At 43.4% G+C, this 19,619-nt stretch overlaps 1 protein-coding gene across 4 annotated transcripts in view; it reads left to right on the plus strand.

Moving 5' to 3' along the window:
- ube2o (ubiquitin-conjugating enzyme E2O) overlaps window positions 1-19,227 on the plus strand; it is a 36,945-nt gene extending 17,718 nt beyond the window's left edge. Inside the window, exons 6-22 of one of the 4 annotated variants that reach the window (XM_080759727.1) lie at window positions 376-519; window positions 651-760; window positions 1,769-1,919; window positions 2,220-2,310; window positions 3,032-3,203; window positions 3,997-4,152; window positions 7,605-7,759; window positions 8,516-8,628; window positions 9,043-9,183; window positions 9,300-9,389; window positions 10,130-10,855; window positions 12,006-12,177; window positions 13,145-13,281; window positions 13,659-13,862; window positions 14,145-14,202; window positions 14,405-15,215; window positions 15,334-19,227. In XM_080759727.1, coding sequence (XP_080615853.1) covers window positions 376-519; window positions 651-760; window positions 1,769-1,919; window positions 2,220-2,310; window positions 3,032-3,203; window positions 3,997-4,152; window positions 7,605-7,759; window positions 8,516-8,628; window positions 9,043-9,183; window positions 9,300-9,389; window positions 10,130-10,855; window positions 12,006-12,177; window positions 13,145-13,281; window positions 13,659-13,862; window positions 14,145-14,202; window positions 14,405-15,215; window positions 15,334-15,631 — 3,729 coding nt within the window. In that variant the 3' untranslated portion in view covers window positions 15,632-19,227. Of the gene's footprint in view, window positions 1-375; window positions 520-650; window positions 761-1,768; window positions 1,920-2,219; window positions 2,311-3,031; window positions 3,204-3,996; window positions 4,153-7,604; window positions 7,760-8,515; window positions 8,629-9,042; window positions 9,184-9,299; window positions 9,390-10,129; window positions 10,856-12,005; window positions 12,178-13,144; window positions 13,282-13,658; window positions 13,863-14,144; window positions 14,203-14,404 lie in introns of all 4 variants that reach the window. The other 3 variants (XM_080759729.1, XM_080759728.1, XM_080759730.1) reach the window with 3 other exon arrangements.
- Window positions 19,228-19,619: the final 392 nt, after the last annotated feature.

Consider the following 19,619-nt stretch of genomic DNA (forward strand, 5'->3'; position numbering starts at 1 on the left):
CTTGGTGGTGAGCTGACCACCGGAGCTGAAATAACGTTGAGCGGTGGTGAGTAAAAACAGAGAGAAGGGCTGAAGCGGTGGCGGTGGTTTGCTCTTCACCGCTGCTCTTGACGTCATGTTGTTGTAGTTCGGTGGTCACCTAACCACCGAAAATCCAGACTATGTATGTGCCTTGCCCTTGACACAAAGAGATGACATGGGATTGACCCAAATACAGTGTTTGTAAGACAGGAAATTGGGTTTCCTTAATTTGGTTTGTTTTGTACATTCAGTGTGCAAGAAGATTGCATTCGTTTGTAAAAAATATATAAAATTCAGTTACTGAACATTGATTCAATGCCTATTGACATTATTGGTTCTTGTGTTGTTACCCAGGGTCTGTTCTTCGACGAGGCCTATGGTTTCTACCCAGGTCAGGTCCTAATTGGTCCTGCAAAAGTCTTCTCCAATGTGCTGTGGCTGTCGGGAGTCAAACCTGTCCTCAGCAAGAAGTGCAAGTTCAGGGTGGTGGTCGAGGAGGTAAAGCTGGTCACTACATTTGTTCACTTTTCCGGGAAATGAAGTAAACCCTTATCTGTTCAATGCACGACATTCAGTCTTCCTAGATAACTCTGCATCTTTGTTCTTGGATGCTGTGCTGCTCTTGACAGGTCAAGGTGGTTGAGCTGAAGGTGACGTGGATCACCAAAAGCTACTCGCCCAAAGGTTCAGACAGTGTCTATCCCCCTTCCTCCACCATAACACAGGAAAACCTCTCCAGGTTGGACATTTTTGTAACCTTTATTCTATTCATTACATTATAGCTAGTAGCCATTATTCATTATTCATAGATATAAATATACCTGTTCTATTCAGGTTGGGCGATGGGACGAATATATATCGGCAATCGCCGAATATTTTTATTAGGTGATTTTCTCTGATTTTTCTTTTCTTTTTCCCCGCAAATTTGAATACTCAGCCTTATCGAAAATCCAACTCTTAAAATGTAACCCAATTATAACCTGTACGGCGGAATAAAGTGTTGTGCAAAATGTGAATTAATTTTGTCCAGCAAACTCACAGCAACAGCTGTGTGTGCATGGTGGGGCGGCTATTATAGGGAGTGGAAACCCCCTCCCTTTGGCATGGTCTGCCCCAGCAGCATTGGGGAAGCATTGGTTAGGTTTACGTCCATCCAGCCCCAGTTTAATACAATCGAATGCACACTGCTGTCTCATGTCTTATTATTATTATATTATAGACACAAACATGTTGTCAGAAGACCAGACCCCAACGTAGATGAAGTGGAAGAGTACCGTGCTTCACTGCAGGACCTGTGAACATATTGCTTTTATAGTGTGAATATATCATCAATGTGCGATTTGGGGGCAGACCATAGCTGAAATTTTTGCATATCGCCCAACCTTAATACCTGTACATTTTTACATCTCCCACTGGGAGGAAACCCCGGGCAGACCAAGGACCAGATGCGTGGAGGGAGGGGGGTATCACTGGCCTTGGAACGCCTCGGGATTCCCCAGGAGTAAATTGTAATGTTGCTCTGGAAAGGGAAGTCTGGCAATCTCTGTTGGAACTATTACTCCTGATTCCCGGAAAAGAGGTTGAAGATAGATGGGTGGATAGATGCTTTATTTTGGACCTTAACTGTTTAATTCCTTAAACGTAGCATTATTTCAATAGTTATGAATTGAGCTTGAGACACATCTAACCTCAACAAATGTGGTTGAACACGATCTCACTAACGTTAAGTGCATGTTGTTGTCCGCAGGGTGAGGCGACTAGGGTACTATGACCACACACAGAGGCAGCTGGGAGAGAGGGCGCTCTATGTCTTCCCCGCTAAGGGAGATGCCACACGCATCACCTGCGAAGGACCTGAAGGTGCTCCTGTCTTGCCTGAAGACCCAGTGGCCAGGAAGGTGTGTGTGTGTGTGTGTGTGTGTGTGTGTGTGTGTGTGTGTGTGTGTGTTTGTGGTAATATAAAGCATGTTTAATTTATTTGTGTCACTGTGTCAAATCTAATTTGGTAGTGGATGAAATTGTGAAATACATTTTTGTGGTTTGTTTTCAACAAGCATTTTTTGTTCCAACCATTCGCCGTGTGTCATGCAGAAGCAAACGGACGATTGCAATGCTACAGGGACGCCTGCTATTTCACAGACTGTAAACACCAGACTTTTTGAGTTAGTTGATTGTGGGTGCGTCTGTTCCTCCTGCAGTTGAAAAGAATGTTCAAGAAGGATTCAGGGAAAAAGACTGAGAATGCTGACCCACAAAGTGCCAATCAACACTCTGCAGAGAAACCAGAGGGTAGGCGCACACACACACACACACACACACACACACACACACACACACACACACACACCTTAACAGAAGACAATTAGACATTTTGGCCTAAGGGTGGCACCAGTAGCTGAGAACTTGATAGCTCTGTGAAAAGAAGTCTTACTCATAGGATTATTAAAGATCTGGTGATAAATGAGGCCATTGCAGTGGGAAGTGAGTAATTGGAAATTATGCTGAAGTGCAGCAGCATGAGCACTTGAACAACTTTTAATACCTGAGCAAATGAAGGAATTAATTTGTATCTCTCAAGATAAAAAAATAAAATGCTTAAACATTGAGAGCTGGGAGAGAAAGTTAATCTTTATTTATTATTTCCTTGTGGGAGCCTGTATGTGAGAAAAACGAATGGTTATTTATACCCTGTGGCGTGCATGTGTCCAACATTGCAGATCTACAAGTTCACAATGGGTCACAAAGCGTTATGATTTGTAGATTAGATATATTTGGACAGGCTTAACCGTTCATTCAGCAGTTCCTGTGTACCTTATTTTTTCTGCTTTGATGTGAAACACTTTATATAGTATATGAGGGAAAAGCTAACTGTTTTTATTATTATTTGACCAACCCATTCCCAAAGTAATCTGTTCTGTAGAGAATCTAGTCTTCCTGGTTATAATCTCTACTGTTTTAAACCTAACACACTCCGCTTCTCTCTCTTTCCTATTGTTACCCCCACCTCCAGCGGCTCACAAATCAGTGCAGACAGAGTCCTCCTATCCCAACAACAACAACAATGGTCCAGTGGAATCCATCGTTCACAACCCCAAAGATTCTCAAAACCCTGCTGATGGCTGGACGGAGTCCGGGGAGCAGGATGCCGATGACGAGGGTGCAGAAGACACAGACGACACAAGGTCTCTTTGAAGTTTTATAGGATTTTCTGTTATGTCATCTGTCAAGGAGATGCTGTTTATGCCTCTTTCCTGTCTGCTGGCAGACTTTCTAGCAGTTGTGAATGGATTTGGACAAGACCGTGGCGAGGCAAAAACCCATTAACCCATTTTGACCTGAGATCAGATTCTATAAATGTCTTCTGCATCCTGACAGTTTTCTGAAAAAGCTATGTTTTTTTTATGTCAGTGGTTCTTCGATTTTTCAAAAATAGCAGACCTACAAGCTATGAGCTTGTAGATCTTCTATTTTTCAATAGCTAAAGCATAACATAATGCTAATACCAAAAGGGGTTCCCTCCCAAAATGGGTTAACTTTTCATCCAATCAGCCTGTGTCCGTGGGTATGGCCAAGTAATTTTTGTCTCGATTGTGACCTTCCCATCAGAATCCACACATCTGCATATATATCCGTGTTATTTTGTTCACAGGCTGCATTTGTGCGTGATGACATAATTTGATGGATTACACCTGATCTAATTTTGCACAAGGAATCAATGTATCTAAACGTATTTATTAAATTTTCTTGATTGTAGAGATATGACAGATAATTACATTTGGACTTGACCTTGACCTTTTTAACTCAAAATTTAATATCTCTTCAAGCAAAGCCTACTGATTATTTACTCCCAACTTTCATGACAATTTGGCCATTCATTCTCACGTTATTTCTCTAATAGAAAAACAAACAATGGGTTAAAACATACCTAAATTTTGATGAATTTTCACATGTTGTAACATCTAACCCCACCCTTAGCTCCTTGACCTCCTCGGCCAGCTCCACAGCCTCGTCTCAGAGTGGCGGTCTTGGAATGAACCGTAAGAAGAGCATCCCGCTATCCATCCGCAACCTGAAGAGAAAGCACAAGAAGAAGAGGACTAAATTCTCTCGCGAGTTCAAGCCCGGAGACAGGTTGGTTAAAGATTAATGTGGAATGGTATATATATATATATATATATATATATATATATAAAAGCTAGAATCTATCTTACCTCTATCTTTTACTTTCTCCCACCCCTTCCCTCTCTCCATCTTTCACTCTGTCCGTTGGCGTATAAAAGGACAGTCTGTAAGGTGTTGATTCTGTACTGCATTCTGAACCTGGTGACCTCCACTCCACACACAGACAGCCTTTTAGTGCTGACCTCCTAATGGTGTAACATCCTCAACCTTTGGCTAGAGAGGCGCACACACTCTCTCTCTCTCTCTCTCTCTCTCTCTCAACACGCCTTCCATTTTTTATTCTTACCCTCTGACCTGTGCACATACACACCCAGATCCATCCATCTCTTTGTCCTTTGCTTTCTGTCTGGATTGCAGACACTCCACCCCCATCCCTTCTCTTCTTTGTCTGTGTAAATGGTCACACCTTCGCATGACCACTCTGCTCCTTCCAACTGTAATGCATTTCAGCGTTTCCGAAGATTTTACTCGTAAAACAATCGATGCGGGCGTCATTTTATTTGGCTCAAATATATTTATTTCATTTGATATCGGCTTGGTCTCTGACTTGAATCTAAATTTAGGGGGACATCATGTCACTGTCAACCATGTAAACACTATAATTAACACCCTCTCTGATGTATTTACTCTGAAGATGGTGTTGCTTGCACATAAACATGCCCACGGGGAGCATAATTATAGTTTCCGTTTACGCCATGTAATTTGTGGGAACTGCCCACTCTAGTTGAGAAGATTTTGAAACACAATGTTCCCCAAATCATCATATTTTATTAATAACTCTATAATTATTTTCCGAGGGAATTTGGCAATATTATTATTTGTGTAGCTTATGTACTGCCTAGTGCAAATGCAGCTAGAGCCGCAAACAGACTAGCAGACTGTGTACACTCACAAATGCAACGTACGCCTGGAGCCCCTATCTTCGTACTGGGGGACCTTAACCACTGTAGACTGGAGCCAGTTTTACCTGGGTTTCACCAGTATGTCAAATGTGGTACAAGGAACAAAAATGTGCTAGACAAATGTTATGGCAACATAATAAATGCGTACAGAGCCAAGGTTCTCCCTCCTCTTGCCAACTCGGATCACTCGACTGTCCAGCTCATGCCCACTTACAAATCTGTCTTAAAGTCCAGTAAGCCTGTCCAAAAAACAGTGATACAGTGGTCAGAGGACAGTGTGGAGGCTCTTAAGGGCTGCTTCTTATGCACAGACTGGAGCATATTTCATGACCTTGAATTGAACGAGGCTACAGAGACCGTAACGGATTACATTAACTGTGTGGATAATGTAGTCCCAAAAAAGTCCATTCGCCACTTCCCTAACAACAAGCCCTACATCACCAAGGAGGTAAAAGCCTGTATTAACAGCAAGAAAGTGGCTTTTAAAAATGGGGACAGGGGGGGCATGGCTGTGGCCCAAAGGGAGCTCAATCGGATGTTGTCCCTGGCCAAAAGGAACCACCGAGCTGCACTTGAGGAAAGTGTCGGCACCATGAACACTAAGGGTCTATGGGATCATATGAAAAAAATAACGAACATGAACACAAACCGAAATCCCATTGCTACACTGGATGAACTAGCAAAAGCCAATGAATTGAATGACTTTTTCTTCCGTCATGACACTGACTCCTCAGAGCAGGAGTCTGTGGACTTTAACATTGATTCTATCATGTGTAATGCTTCTGATCGACTTCTCATTGATCCTAAACAAGTACAGAGTGTCTTTAGCAGGGTATGCAACAAAAAATCAACGGGGCCTGATGGTTTGCCTGCCTTGTTGTTAAAAAAGTGCTCTGAAGAGCTTACAGCTGCCTGGTGCCCTATTTTCCAACAGTCTGTAGACAAACACATGGTTCCTGATATCTGGAAAAAGTCACTAATAATTCCTGTTCCCAAAGTATCTTGTCCCTCTGTGAACAAAGATTACAGACCTATTGCTTTAACTTGTGGGCTTATGAAATGTTTTGAGAGAATTATCGTGAACTCACTTAAGTCTCAGGTGGCTTCCTTTATGGATCCTTTACAATTCGCTTACAGGGCTGGGCGCAGCACGGAGGATGCTGTAGTCAGTATAACTCACTTAATTAGCAAGCACTTGGAGGAGCCAAAGGCGTATGCTCGTGTCCTTTTTGCAGACTTCAGTTCTGCTTTTGATACTGTAAGCCCTCTGTTACTTGTCAAAAAGCTAAATGACATGAATGTAAATCCCTTCATCATTAGATGGTTCCACTCCATGTTAACAAACAGATCTCAACAGGTAAAGGTGAACTCAGTACTCTCAAGCTCCAAATTGTGTAGCACAGGTGTGCCACAAGGGGGGGTGAGTTCACCATTTCTTTTCACTGCCTACACAAATGATTGCAGAAGCAGCCAGCCTAACAACTTCATCTTGAAATTTTCTGATGACACTGTAATAGTCAGCCTGTTGAGGGGTGTTGAACACCCGGTGGGTTATATCAGTGAGATCAATAACTTTAAAGACTGGTGTGATAATAGCCACCTTATGTTAAACACCACAAAAACCAAAGAGATGATCTTCGATCCAAAAGGTGTCCACATCCATGACCCAGTGGTCATGGGGGGCACGCAAATTGAGCAGGTTGTATCATACAAGTACCTGGGGATCCAAATGGACAACCAGCTCAAATGGAACGTCCATGTGGACTATCTGTGTGCGAAATTGGCACAACGCTTGCACTTTCTCCGCAGGCTCAGGCTCTTTGGTGTGAGCAAGGGAGTCATGTCAACCTTCTATGATGCAGTGCTAGGTAGCATTATTAGATATGGCATGACAGCTTGGTTTGGGACACTCTCTGTCCAGCTCAAATCTAGAATAGCTAAAATGGAAAAAACAGCCATGAAGGTAATTGGTAGGAAAGATTCTCCATCTCTTCAGACAATCTTTGAGAAAACGGTGCTCAGTCTGTCAAATAGTGTTGTCTGATCCTTCACATATATTATCAGAGAATGAGCTGTTACCCTCTGGTAGACGCTACAGAGCGTGTCGTTGCAAGAGCAACCGCTTCAAACTTTCTTTTCTTCCCACTTCAATTGTTCTACTAAACAACCGCCACATAGTTCATAGTTCTTAGTGGGGAAGGGACTTCTGACCTTCATCAGTTATTTATTGCACTTTTGTGATTGTGATACTATAAACTCTGAATACTCTAGCACTTTTTTATATTATACCTTCTCTTATTGCAATTTGCACTTCTCTTGTGATACTCTTGTGACTTGTACTTTGCTGCTACTGTGTATTGTCTGTCTGTTTTAAAAAGCGTTGATGTATGTACTAATGCACTTTTGCCCAAGACAAATTTCCCCTCGCGGGACAATAAAGTATATCTCATCTCATCTCATCTCATCAAGGGTGTGCATGTGCGTGTTGTGTTCCTTCAGGGTGGCAGTGGAGGTGGTGTCCACCAAGACGTCAGCAGACGTGATGTGGAAGGACGGTCGGGTGGAGAAGGGAATCCGATCAAACACCCTCATCCCCATCCAGCACCTGGACAGTCATGAGTTCTGTCCCGGAGACTTTGTCGTTGACAAGCGACGTAAGATTAAACCCTATTTTCAAAATGTTGAAGAATTTAACTACATAAATAACATCAAGTTTGACTTGTCTCATTGATCTCATTTCAGTTATCGTATTGGGGTATTATATAAAATAATGTCTTTTATTGAATTAATTGTATCATTGTTTACTTAAAATCTTGGTTCATGGATTGTTTGAGTATACAGTAACTGTTTGTGTTGTGCAAGACATATCGTATATACCATGCCAGTCCCTGAGGATTGTGAAGTGATGGCTTATCTAGGCCACCTATCTTCAGCCACCTACTGCCTACAGTATCTAGGCCAATTCCTGAACATATACCAAGTTTATGCATGTGTGAAATGGACAGGAAGTGTGGGGATTTATTTTCAAGCTGTGATGGCGTGTCACAAACTGTCACAAGCTTTCTCTGTGCACATCCAGTCTGGCACACTGCCAGTCTGGATTACCAGCCAAGGTGCCTGGACCGCTGAGCCACGACCCAGGCCAACATTATTTAAATATTTGCTAAATACCAGAGCGTCTGCTAAATGTCTTAGTCCACCCTGGAACTTTGGAGAAGAGTGTCTGCTAAATGTCTTAGTCCACCCTGGTACTTTGAAGAAGAGCGTCTGCTAAATGTCTTAGTCCACCCTGGTACTTTGGAGAAGAGCGTCTGCTAAATGTCTTAGTCCACCCTGGTACTTTGGAGAAGAGCGTCTGCTAAATGCCTGCATTCATTACAATTGTAAATTGTGTGTGCATGTCCTTCCAGCTCAAGCCTCCCAAGACCCGGCAGTGTATGGTGTGATCCAGTCTGGTGATCACAAGGGCAGGACGTGTGCTGTGAAGTGGATCAAACTCAACTCCTCCAGTGACGATGTGGAGGTCAGTTGTGTGTGACTGTGTGTTCATTCTGTCCACCTGTCCTATCGGTTGTTTAATGCGAGAGAGCGAGAGAGAGATACAAAGTTGGAAAGAGTGTGTGTGTGTGTGTGTACGGCAGCTTGTATGGATGTACCTACGCGCATGTCGGGGAGGTTAGTGAGTGCAAGCAAATAATTATGGTTACCATAGCAACATGGCTCTTATTTGCCATTAGGGGAAACATTGTCGTTATGATTCGATACCTGGCTATTGTATGTTGTTCAAGGTTATAGATGTTCTACTGATATTGCATGCACCAGTCATCACACTAGGTAAAGGAGTTTTGTCTAATCTATCCTAAAGGCAAATGTTAAATTCATGGACAAAAAATGTATTATGATCAAGTTTTCTGACCTTTTCTATTTTTAATCCCAGGTCATAGGCGAGGAGGAGGATGTGAGTGTTTACGACATCGCGGACCACCCAGACTTCCACTTCCGTACCACGGACATTGTCATCAGAATATGGAACTCTGAGAACGGACAGAACGGACAGACCAACGACTGTGAAAATGAGGTGAAATGTCAAATGGGGTTGTCTAATAAATAATCGAACCTTGAACAATCACAGACTTTATTGTTATTGGGCTTATCAAACACATTCAATGTATTGTATGGTTTTGTTTGTGCCAGACATCGGTAGGCCAGGTCTCCAGAGTGGACGTGAGCAGCAAAGTGGAGGTAGTGTGGGCTGACAACTCCATGACCATCGTCCTACCACAGGTAACCATGGATCCATTTCAAATTGATGAAGGAAGATAGTGCACACACAACCGTGGCCCAGGTGCAAGACAAGCAGAAATATCAACAGTCTGCAGTACTGTGATGCTGAAAAGGCTCCTCTGAAGTTGTATTGCTCGTCAACGTTTCGATCTTATTCGATCTTCATCAGAACATATACATTCATGAGCTTTTTTGGCATCACCGGTTTAAATTTAACTTCACGTACAGACTGTGGACTGTCTGAGCAAATTGTATGTCAAATGTAATTATAAGACCTGAGGCTATAGGGCATAGCAGTGGGTGTGGATTTCTGGTTCCACTGAAAAATCCCATAGATTGACACAAATGTGAATGTGTCAATAACATGTTCTGTTCAATATTGGTATGTGTAAAAGCATATTTACATTTGAACTGGTCACACAAGACCTATGGTCTTGTTGTGGTTGTGACATTGAAATGTCATGGTTTCTCAAACTTATTTAATGAATACATTTAAATACATAACAATGCTCAGCTTTCCTGCACAGGAACTTCCATTTTAAATCTACTTCAAAATCACTACGTTTTTTTGACTGGTTGGAGTAGTGCCCTGCAGCAGACTACAAAATGTATTAAAACATCTGTGACCCATGGTCTATTAATTAAGACATACTAACATGAGAAGTGAAACTGACAAAATAATCTTTTCATGAGAGTTTTTGTAAGAGAATCTTTCCGTCTCCCCCTGTCCATGCACACAGCACCTATACAACGTGGAGTCAGAGATCGAGGAAACAGACTATGACTCAGTGGAGGAGACCAGCAGCGGTCTGTCTACCGAGGAGTGGGAGGACGAAACTGATAGCTGGGAGACGGACAACGGTCTCACCACGGAAGACGACAGTCGTGTCAACAAAAACTTAGACGTCTCCGCTACGGCAACCCCAGCCCCCACACCCACGGATTCAGATTACATCATCCCACCGGAGGAGGGCAGCAAATTAGTTCCCACCACCCCAGGAGAAGAAGGTGAAGGAGCCGCGGTTGGTGGTTGCGTCTGCCCAGAGAACACCCCAGCCCTGGGAGGGCCTTCCGACGGGGCCGAGAAGGCCGGCAAGGAGGGCATGGCACGTGGCATCAGGGAGCTGAAGGAGGCGCTGAAGATCCTGGAGAGTCTGAAGAACATGACGGTGGAACAACTGTGGACCGGCGGTTCACCCACCTCCCCCACCTCCATCGAACCTGCATCATCCGCCGCCAACGTAGCGAGCTCGGCGACGCCCACAGCGCCTGAGAAACCCACCAAGGAGAAGCGCTTCCTGGATGACATGAAGAAGCTCCAGGAGAACCTGAGGAAGACGCTGGACAACGTGGCCATCGTAGAGGAGGACAAGATGGAGGCCGTGGTGGGGAGTCCAGGCAGCAGTGCGGCGGCAGGAGCAGAGGTTTGTGATTTTCTTGAAGAAAATCACAAAGAGTCATCCAATGTGGGTCTGATGCTTCAGGGAAGGAGGGGACAGCGTTTTGTCCCCTGGGGATTCTGTCTGTCCACTATTGATGTTCTGTCATGTTTAGTTGGAGAAAATCCGGTCTCAATGCATAACGTATATTTCCAAATAGTAGCCTGGGCGTTTAATATGCAAAATCGATTTGGACCCTGGGCGTTTAAAAGGAACATGGTGGCTATTTGCAGCAGGCTTTTATTTATTTGGTAGACTGATCTATGTAAGGTAGAGCTACTATTTGTAAATATACGGTAAGTAATTAGGGATGGGAATGATCAATTAATGCATTTGACTTATTGATAGTTTTGATAAGCTTATCGATCGATTATCCGGTTAGTTGATAAGCGGCGTTTGTTTTAGTTTTTTTAATCGGAGAATCTTAATTTCCCTCAATGTCTAACATAAAAATCTACACTTTGCTGATATACAGAGAATACAAAAGCCATATTATATTCCTTAATCAAATAGTTATTTGACCATTTACGAAACGGGGCCAGGCAATGGCATCTTTGTATGAGAAATTAAACTAATCGATGAATTCGATTAGTTATTAATTGACTAATTTCTTAACGCCGATTAATCAATTAGCTATTAACATCCCTAGTAAGTATTGTAGTAATACATGATTTTATCCTAAACGTTTGGTAATGCTCTCATACTCTTCTGCTATGTACCCATTTCACAGCACTGAGCAGACATAAACAGTAATAATATTTAGTATGACCTTAAGCTGTGATGACTCCTCTGTCTGTAGAAAAAATGTTGACCGTGGTCGGAACACACGTTTACAGCACTAGCGGCATACATGGCGGTTACTGTGAGCATGCAGAGTTGCGGACATATCACATTATTTACATTATCGTAGAATCTATCACCATGCTGTTTTAGTAGTAGCCTTGCCGAGCCATAGGGCCCATAGGGCAGGAGCCTATCTCCTCTTTCTGTAGTGTGATGCAGCTTGATGTACAAGTAGACCCCCTGGAAGTAAGCATATGCATAAATGACTAATAATACCAGATTTGATATCTTCACTATGCCTTTGTAAAGCTTAGATGGCGAACACTACCAAAAGGCAATTTGTTGACCAATTACAGTATAATGTTCTCACTATCGGTCATGCCAACTCTTTTAGGCAGAGCGAGCTGGGGAGGAGCACCCCCAGCCGGACCCCCAGACACCGGTGGGTGGTCCCGAGTGGCCCAGTGAGTCGACACCAGTACTGTGCCAGGGGAGCGGGGGGAAACCTGGAGTCACTTTCACCAGTGCAAGGGGAGAGGTGTTCTCTGTGCTGGAGTGGTCACCAGGTAAGAAAATCACACTAGTGTGAAGTGAGGGGCGACCAGGCATGTTGATGTTGCGAAGAATTTACTGCCCTAAAACATTAAACTCTACAGACTTGGCTGTCAACAAATTGCATCATGACAACCCTAAACAAACATTAAAGTCCATAGACTTATCTACAACATGACGCAATTTCTTAAAAGTATTGGAAATTGGAAATGCTCCGGTAAAGCAAAATTACCTCAAAATTGTACGGAGTACAGTACGTACTACGTACTGTACTTGGTTATTTTCCATCACTGCTTTTTATTCAAGTCCTTGCATCATGACCTCTTACTGACCACTGCTGTGTACTGCAACTAAATGTGACTGGTCACAACAACACGGGCTGATCTGATCTACGCCAGCCTCCTGCAAAGTGAAAGTTATGCTGACGATAGCCACAGAAGTGGTTGGCACATCACAACAATGACATCAATCTGCCATTACTGCTTCAACAGAAATCTCATCGGCGTCTGTTTTCATTCGTTTATTTGTAATTAGAGATTCTGTCTGGCAATTTGTCTCTGTTTAAAGTGACCCTGTGATGGCATCTGTCTCTGAAGGCACATTTCTGTTCTTTTGGAAGCAGCTCCCAATATGTTTCCTCATATCTTATGAATCATCACATCTGCCTTTATTCCTATTCCATAACTGTATCTCTCAGACTGTCTTCCAGCCTTAAGCCTAATTTACAGTATGCTTCAGCGACTAAAATGTCGTGCCATGTGGTTTCTGAACTGAACCATACCACTAGACATGAATGCATGAACCGCTAATAAATGTCAACTTTGACGAGTGTCCTCACAAACGTATTGTCAACTGACACACAGAACTATAGCAAAGCATAAATCAGGCTTGCAGACACACACACACACACACACTCTCTCTCTCTCACACGCACAAACGGTATATGTAAATTACCATATCTTTCTATTGCTGTTTCCACAGACACGCACACTTTTAAGAAGATGGAATTCCAGCCAGCGGAGGCTAAGAAGTTCTTCAGCACAGTGAGGAAAGAGATGGCTCTGTTGGCTACCTCTCTGCCTGACGGCATCATGGTCAAAACCTTTGAAGATCGCATGGTATGATGGCCATCAACAAATGAACACACGAGCAAAAAGTATTGTCGGCATAAGAGTTTCCCAAAAGCACATTTCTCTATAATACTAAATACAAAGCCTCTCTCCTCCCATCTGTCGCTCCTAGTTCTATTCTTCGATCCTTGAACCTCAATTTAAATAAATCATTCTCCTACAATAACTTAGAACTTCTACGTCTATATTTTATGTTTTTGTGATCATACATAATGTCCATACATGCGTATTCTGTTGTTGCTGTTTGTTTTTTCTGTTTATTTGTAAAAAGTCAAAATAAAGTACTGATCATAAAAATAAAGAACTTCTACGTCTAACAAGCTCATAAAAATACTAACATTTAATTCCCCGTCTTCTCTGTACAGGATATATTCTCTGCTCTGATCAAAGGTCCAACCCGCACACCATACGAGGACGGCTTGTTCTTGTTTGACATCCAGCTGCCCAACATCTACCCTTCTGTACCGCCTCTCTTCCGCTACCTGTCCCAGTGCAGCGGGCGCCTCAACCCCAACCTCTACGACAACGGCAAGGTCTGCGTCAGTCTCCTGGGCACCTGGATTGGCAAGGTGAGTTTGGTTTTGCCTGTTGCAACTCACTTAAAGCCTCACTCACTTGTGCATTTTGAGATCAAAGTGCAATTTTTTTCTCTTCCTGAAATTGTATTTGGCTAAATGTGACATAGTGAGAACACTAGTTTTCGCCGGGCACGGCTAAACAAATAAATTGTGGCTTAGGTGTCAAAAACGCAAGATTTCAGAGTTCTCTGCGACCTCTGGTCGCAACAAAAAAAGGTTACTGACAAATAATTCATTTTCATCTACCTATTTATATGGTGATGTGATCCACAGGGTACTGAAAGATGGACCAGCAAGTCTAGCCTTCTGCAGGTTCTTATCTCCATACAAGGTGAGTCAAAAAGGTCAAAGATCAAAACTAAAACAAAGTCAACATTTCTTTTCCCATGTTATTTGACCTGGAGGAAATTCTGCTTTGTCGTTTGTTTTGTTTTTTCATCATTATTGTACAAATTAATGTAGATCAACTAAACTTTCGATGGTAGCATGCTTTATAGATTTTGAAGTAATTCTATCATATAATTTCCCCACAGGTCTGATCCTCGTCAACGAGCCCTACTACAACGAGGCGGGCTTCGACAGCGACCGAGGGCTGCAGGAAGGCTACGAGAACAGCCGCTGCTATAACGAGATGGCCCTGATCAAGATGGTCCAGTCCATGACTCAACTCCTGCAGTCCCCCATCGAGGTCTTCAGCCAGGAGATCCAGGAGCACTTCTCCACAAGTGGCTGGCGGCTCGTCCACCGTCTGGACGCCTGGTTGGAGCTTCACGAGGCCTCAGAGAGGGGATCTGCGCCCCTGCCCTCTAAGTCTCAGTCCTCCCGGGACAGACCCCCATCGGTGGAATCCCTGGATGAACAGGTGACCCTTGGCTCCGAGTCATCCGTGCAGGCCATAGCTCAAAGCAGCCCTAATAAACCGATTAATCACGATGTGATTGGAAGCTGTATTTTGGAAGAGGAGCTGGAGGACTCGGGTTTGAGCCCTTCCACCACTGCGGTCTCCGGTCAAGAGCTGAGCCAGAACTCTGACTGCGACGGGGCGGCGGCCAACACCTCCTCCGGAGCCGAGACCGGCAGCGTCTCTACAGCCGGCCCGGCGGTACGCGGTGTGGTGGTGTCGGACCCTGTTTCGGCGGGAGCAGGAAGCCAGCAGCCGGCGGTGCGACCAAAGAAGCGGAGAAAGAGTTACCGGAGTTTCCTTCCGGAGCGCAGTGGCTACCCGGACATTGGTTTCCCTCTCTTCCCGCTCTCCAAGGGCTTCATGAAGAGCGTCCAAAGTGTGCTGACACAGTACCGCGCCGCACTGGTCAAGGCCGGCATCCCCGAGCACACAGAGGACAAGTAAGTGCCTCCCCTTCCCCCCACAGCAACGGTTTACCCACTTCACCCTTTGTAACCTTTCTGCTCTTTACATCTGACTTCCTACTCTTAAACGTATTATCCTCCTCAATCCACTGAGGTCTTGGTACTCTACTCTACTGGGTCCTGCCATCTCTCTCTGGTCCATTGCACCGCTCATCAGAGATGTACTGTGTCCCCAGTACTGCCTGAGCCTCTGCTCATTTCTCTGCCCCATATCTATGCTCAGATCCTTTTTACCCTCCCCATATCGTTCCCCTAGTGCTTTTTTAGCTACTACCCAACCTCGGATCCCCCTTTTTACCTGCCTCGGCACAAATCAACACCACGGGGCAGGAGAACAGCATAGCACTTTACATCAGAAGAACAGTGAACAGTGTTTTGCTGTGGATATGTGACCTGGTTACGTGTCTCTCCTTCAATGTTGCTACAGAAGCCAGATGTACTTGTGGGAATAGTGGATTGGATATTTGACACGTATCGAGAGCCGACACATTAGAGGGCATGGATGCGTTAAGCATGTGGACACTTGCCCCTGGAAGTGGAACTGGAGTCTTGTTTGGAAGTTGTGTTTTGACTGAGTGTAGAGAAAAACGTAGAACACAACAGACCATTTAGACTAAACGGTGCCATTGACTCCCCAATCCCGTATCTTGCCTCCAGCGGTCGACCACAAGATGGGTGTTGATGGCAACACATATCTGTCTGCTTTGTCAATCAGACCGCAAAAAAGAAATCCAACGCAGACTTTGTTATGACATTGCGTGGTACACACACAGATGCACACGTAGACATGCACACGCAAACGGGCATCCTACACACAGTTCTGATGGCTGTATCGCCCTGCACTACAGTATACTAATGGACAATCTGGTCTGGCAGAGGCCATAGAAACTGTAGGTCGGGAAGATTATTTGTTTTCCTCTTTCCTTTTTCAAGTAGATGTTACTAGTTGTACGATTTCCACTCTTTTCTCTCTCGCTCTATTTCTCTCTCCCTTTCTCTTTTTACACACGCACGCACACACATGCGCACGCCACATACCCATACAAATATCTGAATGTTTAAAACTGCCTCCCATGACTGCTACATTACTTTGTGGTCCACACCCCGTGCCCCTAACCCATATGCCCCCCCCCCCTCCATCCACTTGGCCGGTTGCACGCACTGAACCACGCAGCGATCATTGAGTGACAAAGTTTACATAATCATCACCTCTGGAGGTCAGGGTGGGTCGTGATGAAGCTCTTAATCAAACAAGCCTAGAACAGGAGGAGAGTGCTCCACTGTCGGCCCCTCTCCTCGTGTCCACAGTACTCCTTGTAGACCCGTTTAGAAACTCTCCCTCTGTTTTATAGCTCCAAGATGAGGTCCCGCTACGTAGGGTGCCGGCAGAACGGCGACCGGTGGCCATTAATTGTTGATTCTTAAAAAAAATTAGAATCAACAGTATTGGCCACCGTTCGTCGGAGTCGCATTCTGCCGACACCCTACACAGTGAAACCTCATCTTGGAGCTCTGCAGCGGAGGGAGAGGTCCGATTGGAGCTATGGCTCCATGCTGCTTAAGGTCGGCTCTAGAAACCTATACAAGCTGCACCGCTTCTGTAGGCTAACATTTCCTCTTGACTCAATTAAGATCACGATACGCGATGCGGGCAAATTCACGTTTTTGCAAGTTTAGGATAGGATGGCCACTAGGTTTCACCATTGATCCTCCAGAGCTGTCCCCCTGTCCTCCACTAGGTTGTCCCCCATTCTTGAGTTCCGCCATCGTTAACGTAAGTGGACCCACATCACTGCAAATGACACAATTAAAAAAAAAAAAAAAAAAAAAAAAGAATAACAGATACAGCATCCATTCCGTCATCTCATCTCGACATGTTGCCTTACTTGAATTGTTCTTGTTAACTGATCTCAGACCATCATATATAAAGAGCTGCTTGCGCCATGCTTTAGACATTTCTTACACATACATACATACAGTACACACACGCTACGCTCGGCTATACTACACCCTATTCCAGTGTTTTCTCCAAGCAGAGTTATTTTTTTTTAGTACAGAACTTTGATCTGTTTTTACTTCCCATGACGATTCTTGAGTCTGTCTGTAAAGAGACTCTGATAACGTAACTGAACCCAGATCTGTATTTAAGATAAACCTCTGTCCCATACCCCTCCAAGATAACTGAACCCAGATCTGTATTGAAGATAAACCTCTGTCCCACACCCCTCCAAGATAACTGGAGAAGTCTTACAGTACACTTAAGTCATATTGTATTCAGCCCTTCCATGCACGTGCAGTTAATTAAATGACTATAGAAGTTTGATGCTGAAGTTGTTTTGATGTGTTTGCCCTGACTGAAGCACACTAATAACTGTCTAGCCCCCCCGAATGGGAACTGCTAAAGCCACAGAATAACGCAAGTTACCCATTTTGAACCCAAATTCCCTTGTTGGGACACCAGTGTGAATTTGTTTTGAATTCATTTTCCAGCTATAACAAAATTTGCCTTTGCAGAAACGCCTCAAGTTAAAAGATGTTACACAGCACTCATGTTCAGAATGTTCCTAGCCTATAACCTTTTATTACTTACGCCATAAAGTAGTGTTTTTGGTTGCATTTTCTTGTGAAAGGCTACTTTTTCCTAGTTGGCGAGCTGTTCTCTGCTTGCGTGTTGCGCGATGTTTCTGTCCTGCAAAGTACTGTGAATCAACTTGCTGCGACCTAATTTGAAACTTATGGATTTGATAGTGCTTCCTGGGTAATCATAATAATATGTTGACATCCATAAGTAACAGCCTAGCCAGAACATAATACTGCTGTTTTGCCACTTATTGTGATTATAATATGAAATACAGGTCAGTCAGACCCCTTGTGCTTGCTTTACCTGTGAAATAAAAGGAGAGTTGTCTCTCTAGCATTTTACTTGAACAAAGATCCTTAAGAGTGTTTTGAATGAGAGTACATTGTGCCATTGTGAGGGAGTGAGAACCAAAACTAAAGTTGTGATGTGACGAAAGAGAACATATTAATGAGGGTGCATTGCTTTTGTCTGTTACATTGTTCCGCTCACCCTCCCAACTATGTCTATTTTTTAAACTTCCATTGCAATACCATTCATTGCAGTCAGTCTTCCATGACTGCCCCTCTTCCTGATTTGTTTTGTTGTGTGCTCGTCATGGGCTGCTCTAACTACTGCATGTAGCCTTATTTTGTTGCGTCTTCGTCACTTCCTGATGTTTGTCACTCACCCAGTGCTCAATCCATGAAGGAGGAGTGTATTTTCTCTTGAGCCCAAATTTTTACAGTATGAATGTGCTGCTTGACGGTTTTATTTTCAGCAAGCGACACAGCCGTACCAAGTATAATTTAGCCATTACAGTCAGGGGCCTAAAACATGGTCACTGCTTGGTCTAATAGATTAGAGTTGGTGACCACCGCAACACGATTGCCATGTGCCACACATAAATCTTTAACCCTTTTTCTTAACGAAGACGGAAAATGTAAACCTGATTAGCTCTCGGAAACAACATGCAGAGGGAGATCAAGCACATGAAGCTATGTACAATTTTCTGTGTATATTATTCAGATCTAACCATTATTATTGTTATTGCAAGAATTATTTTATAGCCAAAGCATGTAACATGTTGCTTTAAGCCTCCTGAATGGGCTAAACACAAGACTTGACTGTATGATGTCTACATTTCCACAGTGGCCTGTTATTGATATATTAAGAAAAGTAACTGATGAAGTTGATTTGTAGCCTGATTCCCTCTGTACAGAAGTCATGACTATATAAATATATAAATACATATATATTTAACTGAAACCTGAGTATAAGTAGTCATGTGAATGCTTGGGGCATAAATGTATAAAAATGAGTGTGTAATATTGTACCCTTTCTTTCTTTTCCTTTTCTTTTTTTACAGTTTACTTTTGTTGCATTCAGACTGTATAAATTGATGCATTAAACTTTGCAAGCAGTATAATACCACTGTGGCTTTTATTTGTCCATTTAGATTCTTTTTATGGGCTGTGTAGATAACTACACGTTATGAGCTGTGTAGATAACTACACGTTGTTATGAGCTGTGTAGATAACTACACGTTGCAGACAATACAGTAGATGGATGCCTCCACATTACTAATGTCACAAATAAGTGAAGTAAAAGAGGAGATACATTGTGGTATTTGAAATACCACAATGTATTAGCACTGGGTAAATGTATTAATATTCAGAATCAGAACGTTGTCACATCACATGAATACAGGTGTACTGTAAAACTGGGTGAAATTTGTTTTGTTGAAGTACCGTTTTACTTAAGTAAAAGTAGAAATGCCACAATGTATGTAGTAAGTTAAATTGGAGATACTCAAAATTGCA

The sequence above is a fragment of the Protomyctophum bolini genome, assembly GCF_963924005.1.
Source record: "Protomyctophum bolini genome assembly, chromosome: 3".
Taxonomy (NCBI): domain Eukaryota; kingdom Metazoa; phylum Chordata; class Actinopteri; order Myctophiformes; family Myctophidae; genus Protomyctophum; species Protomyctophum bolini.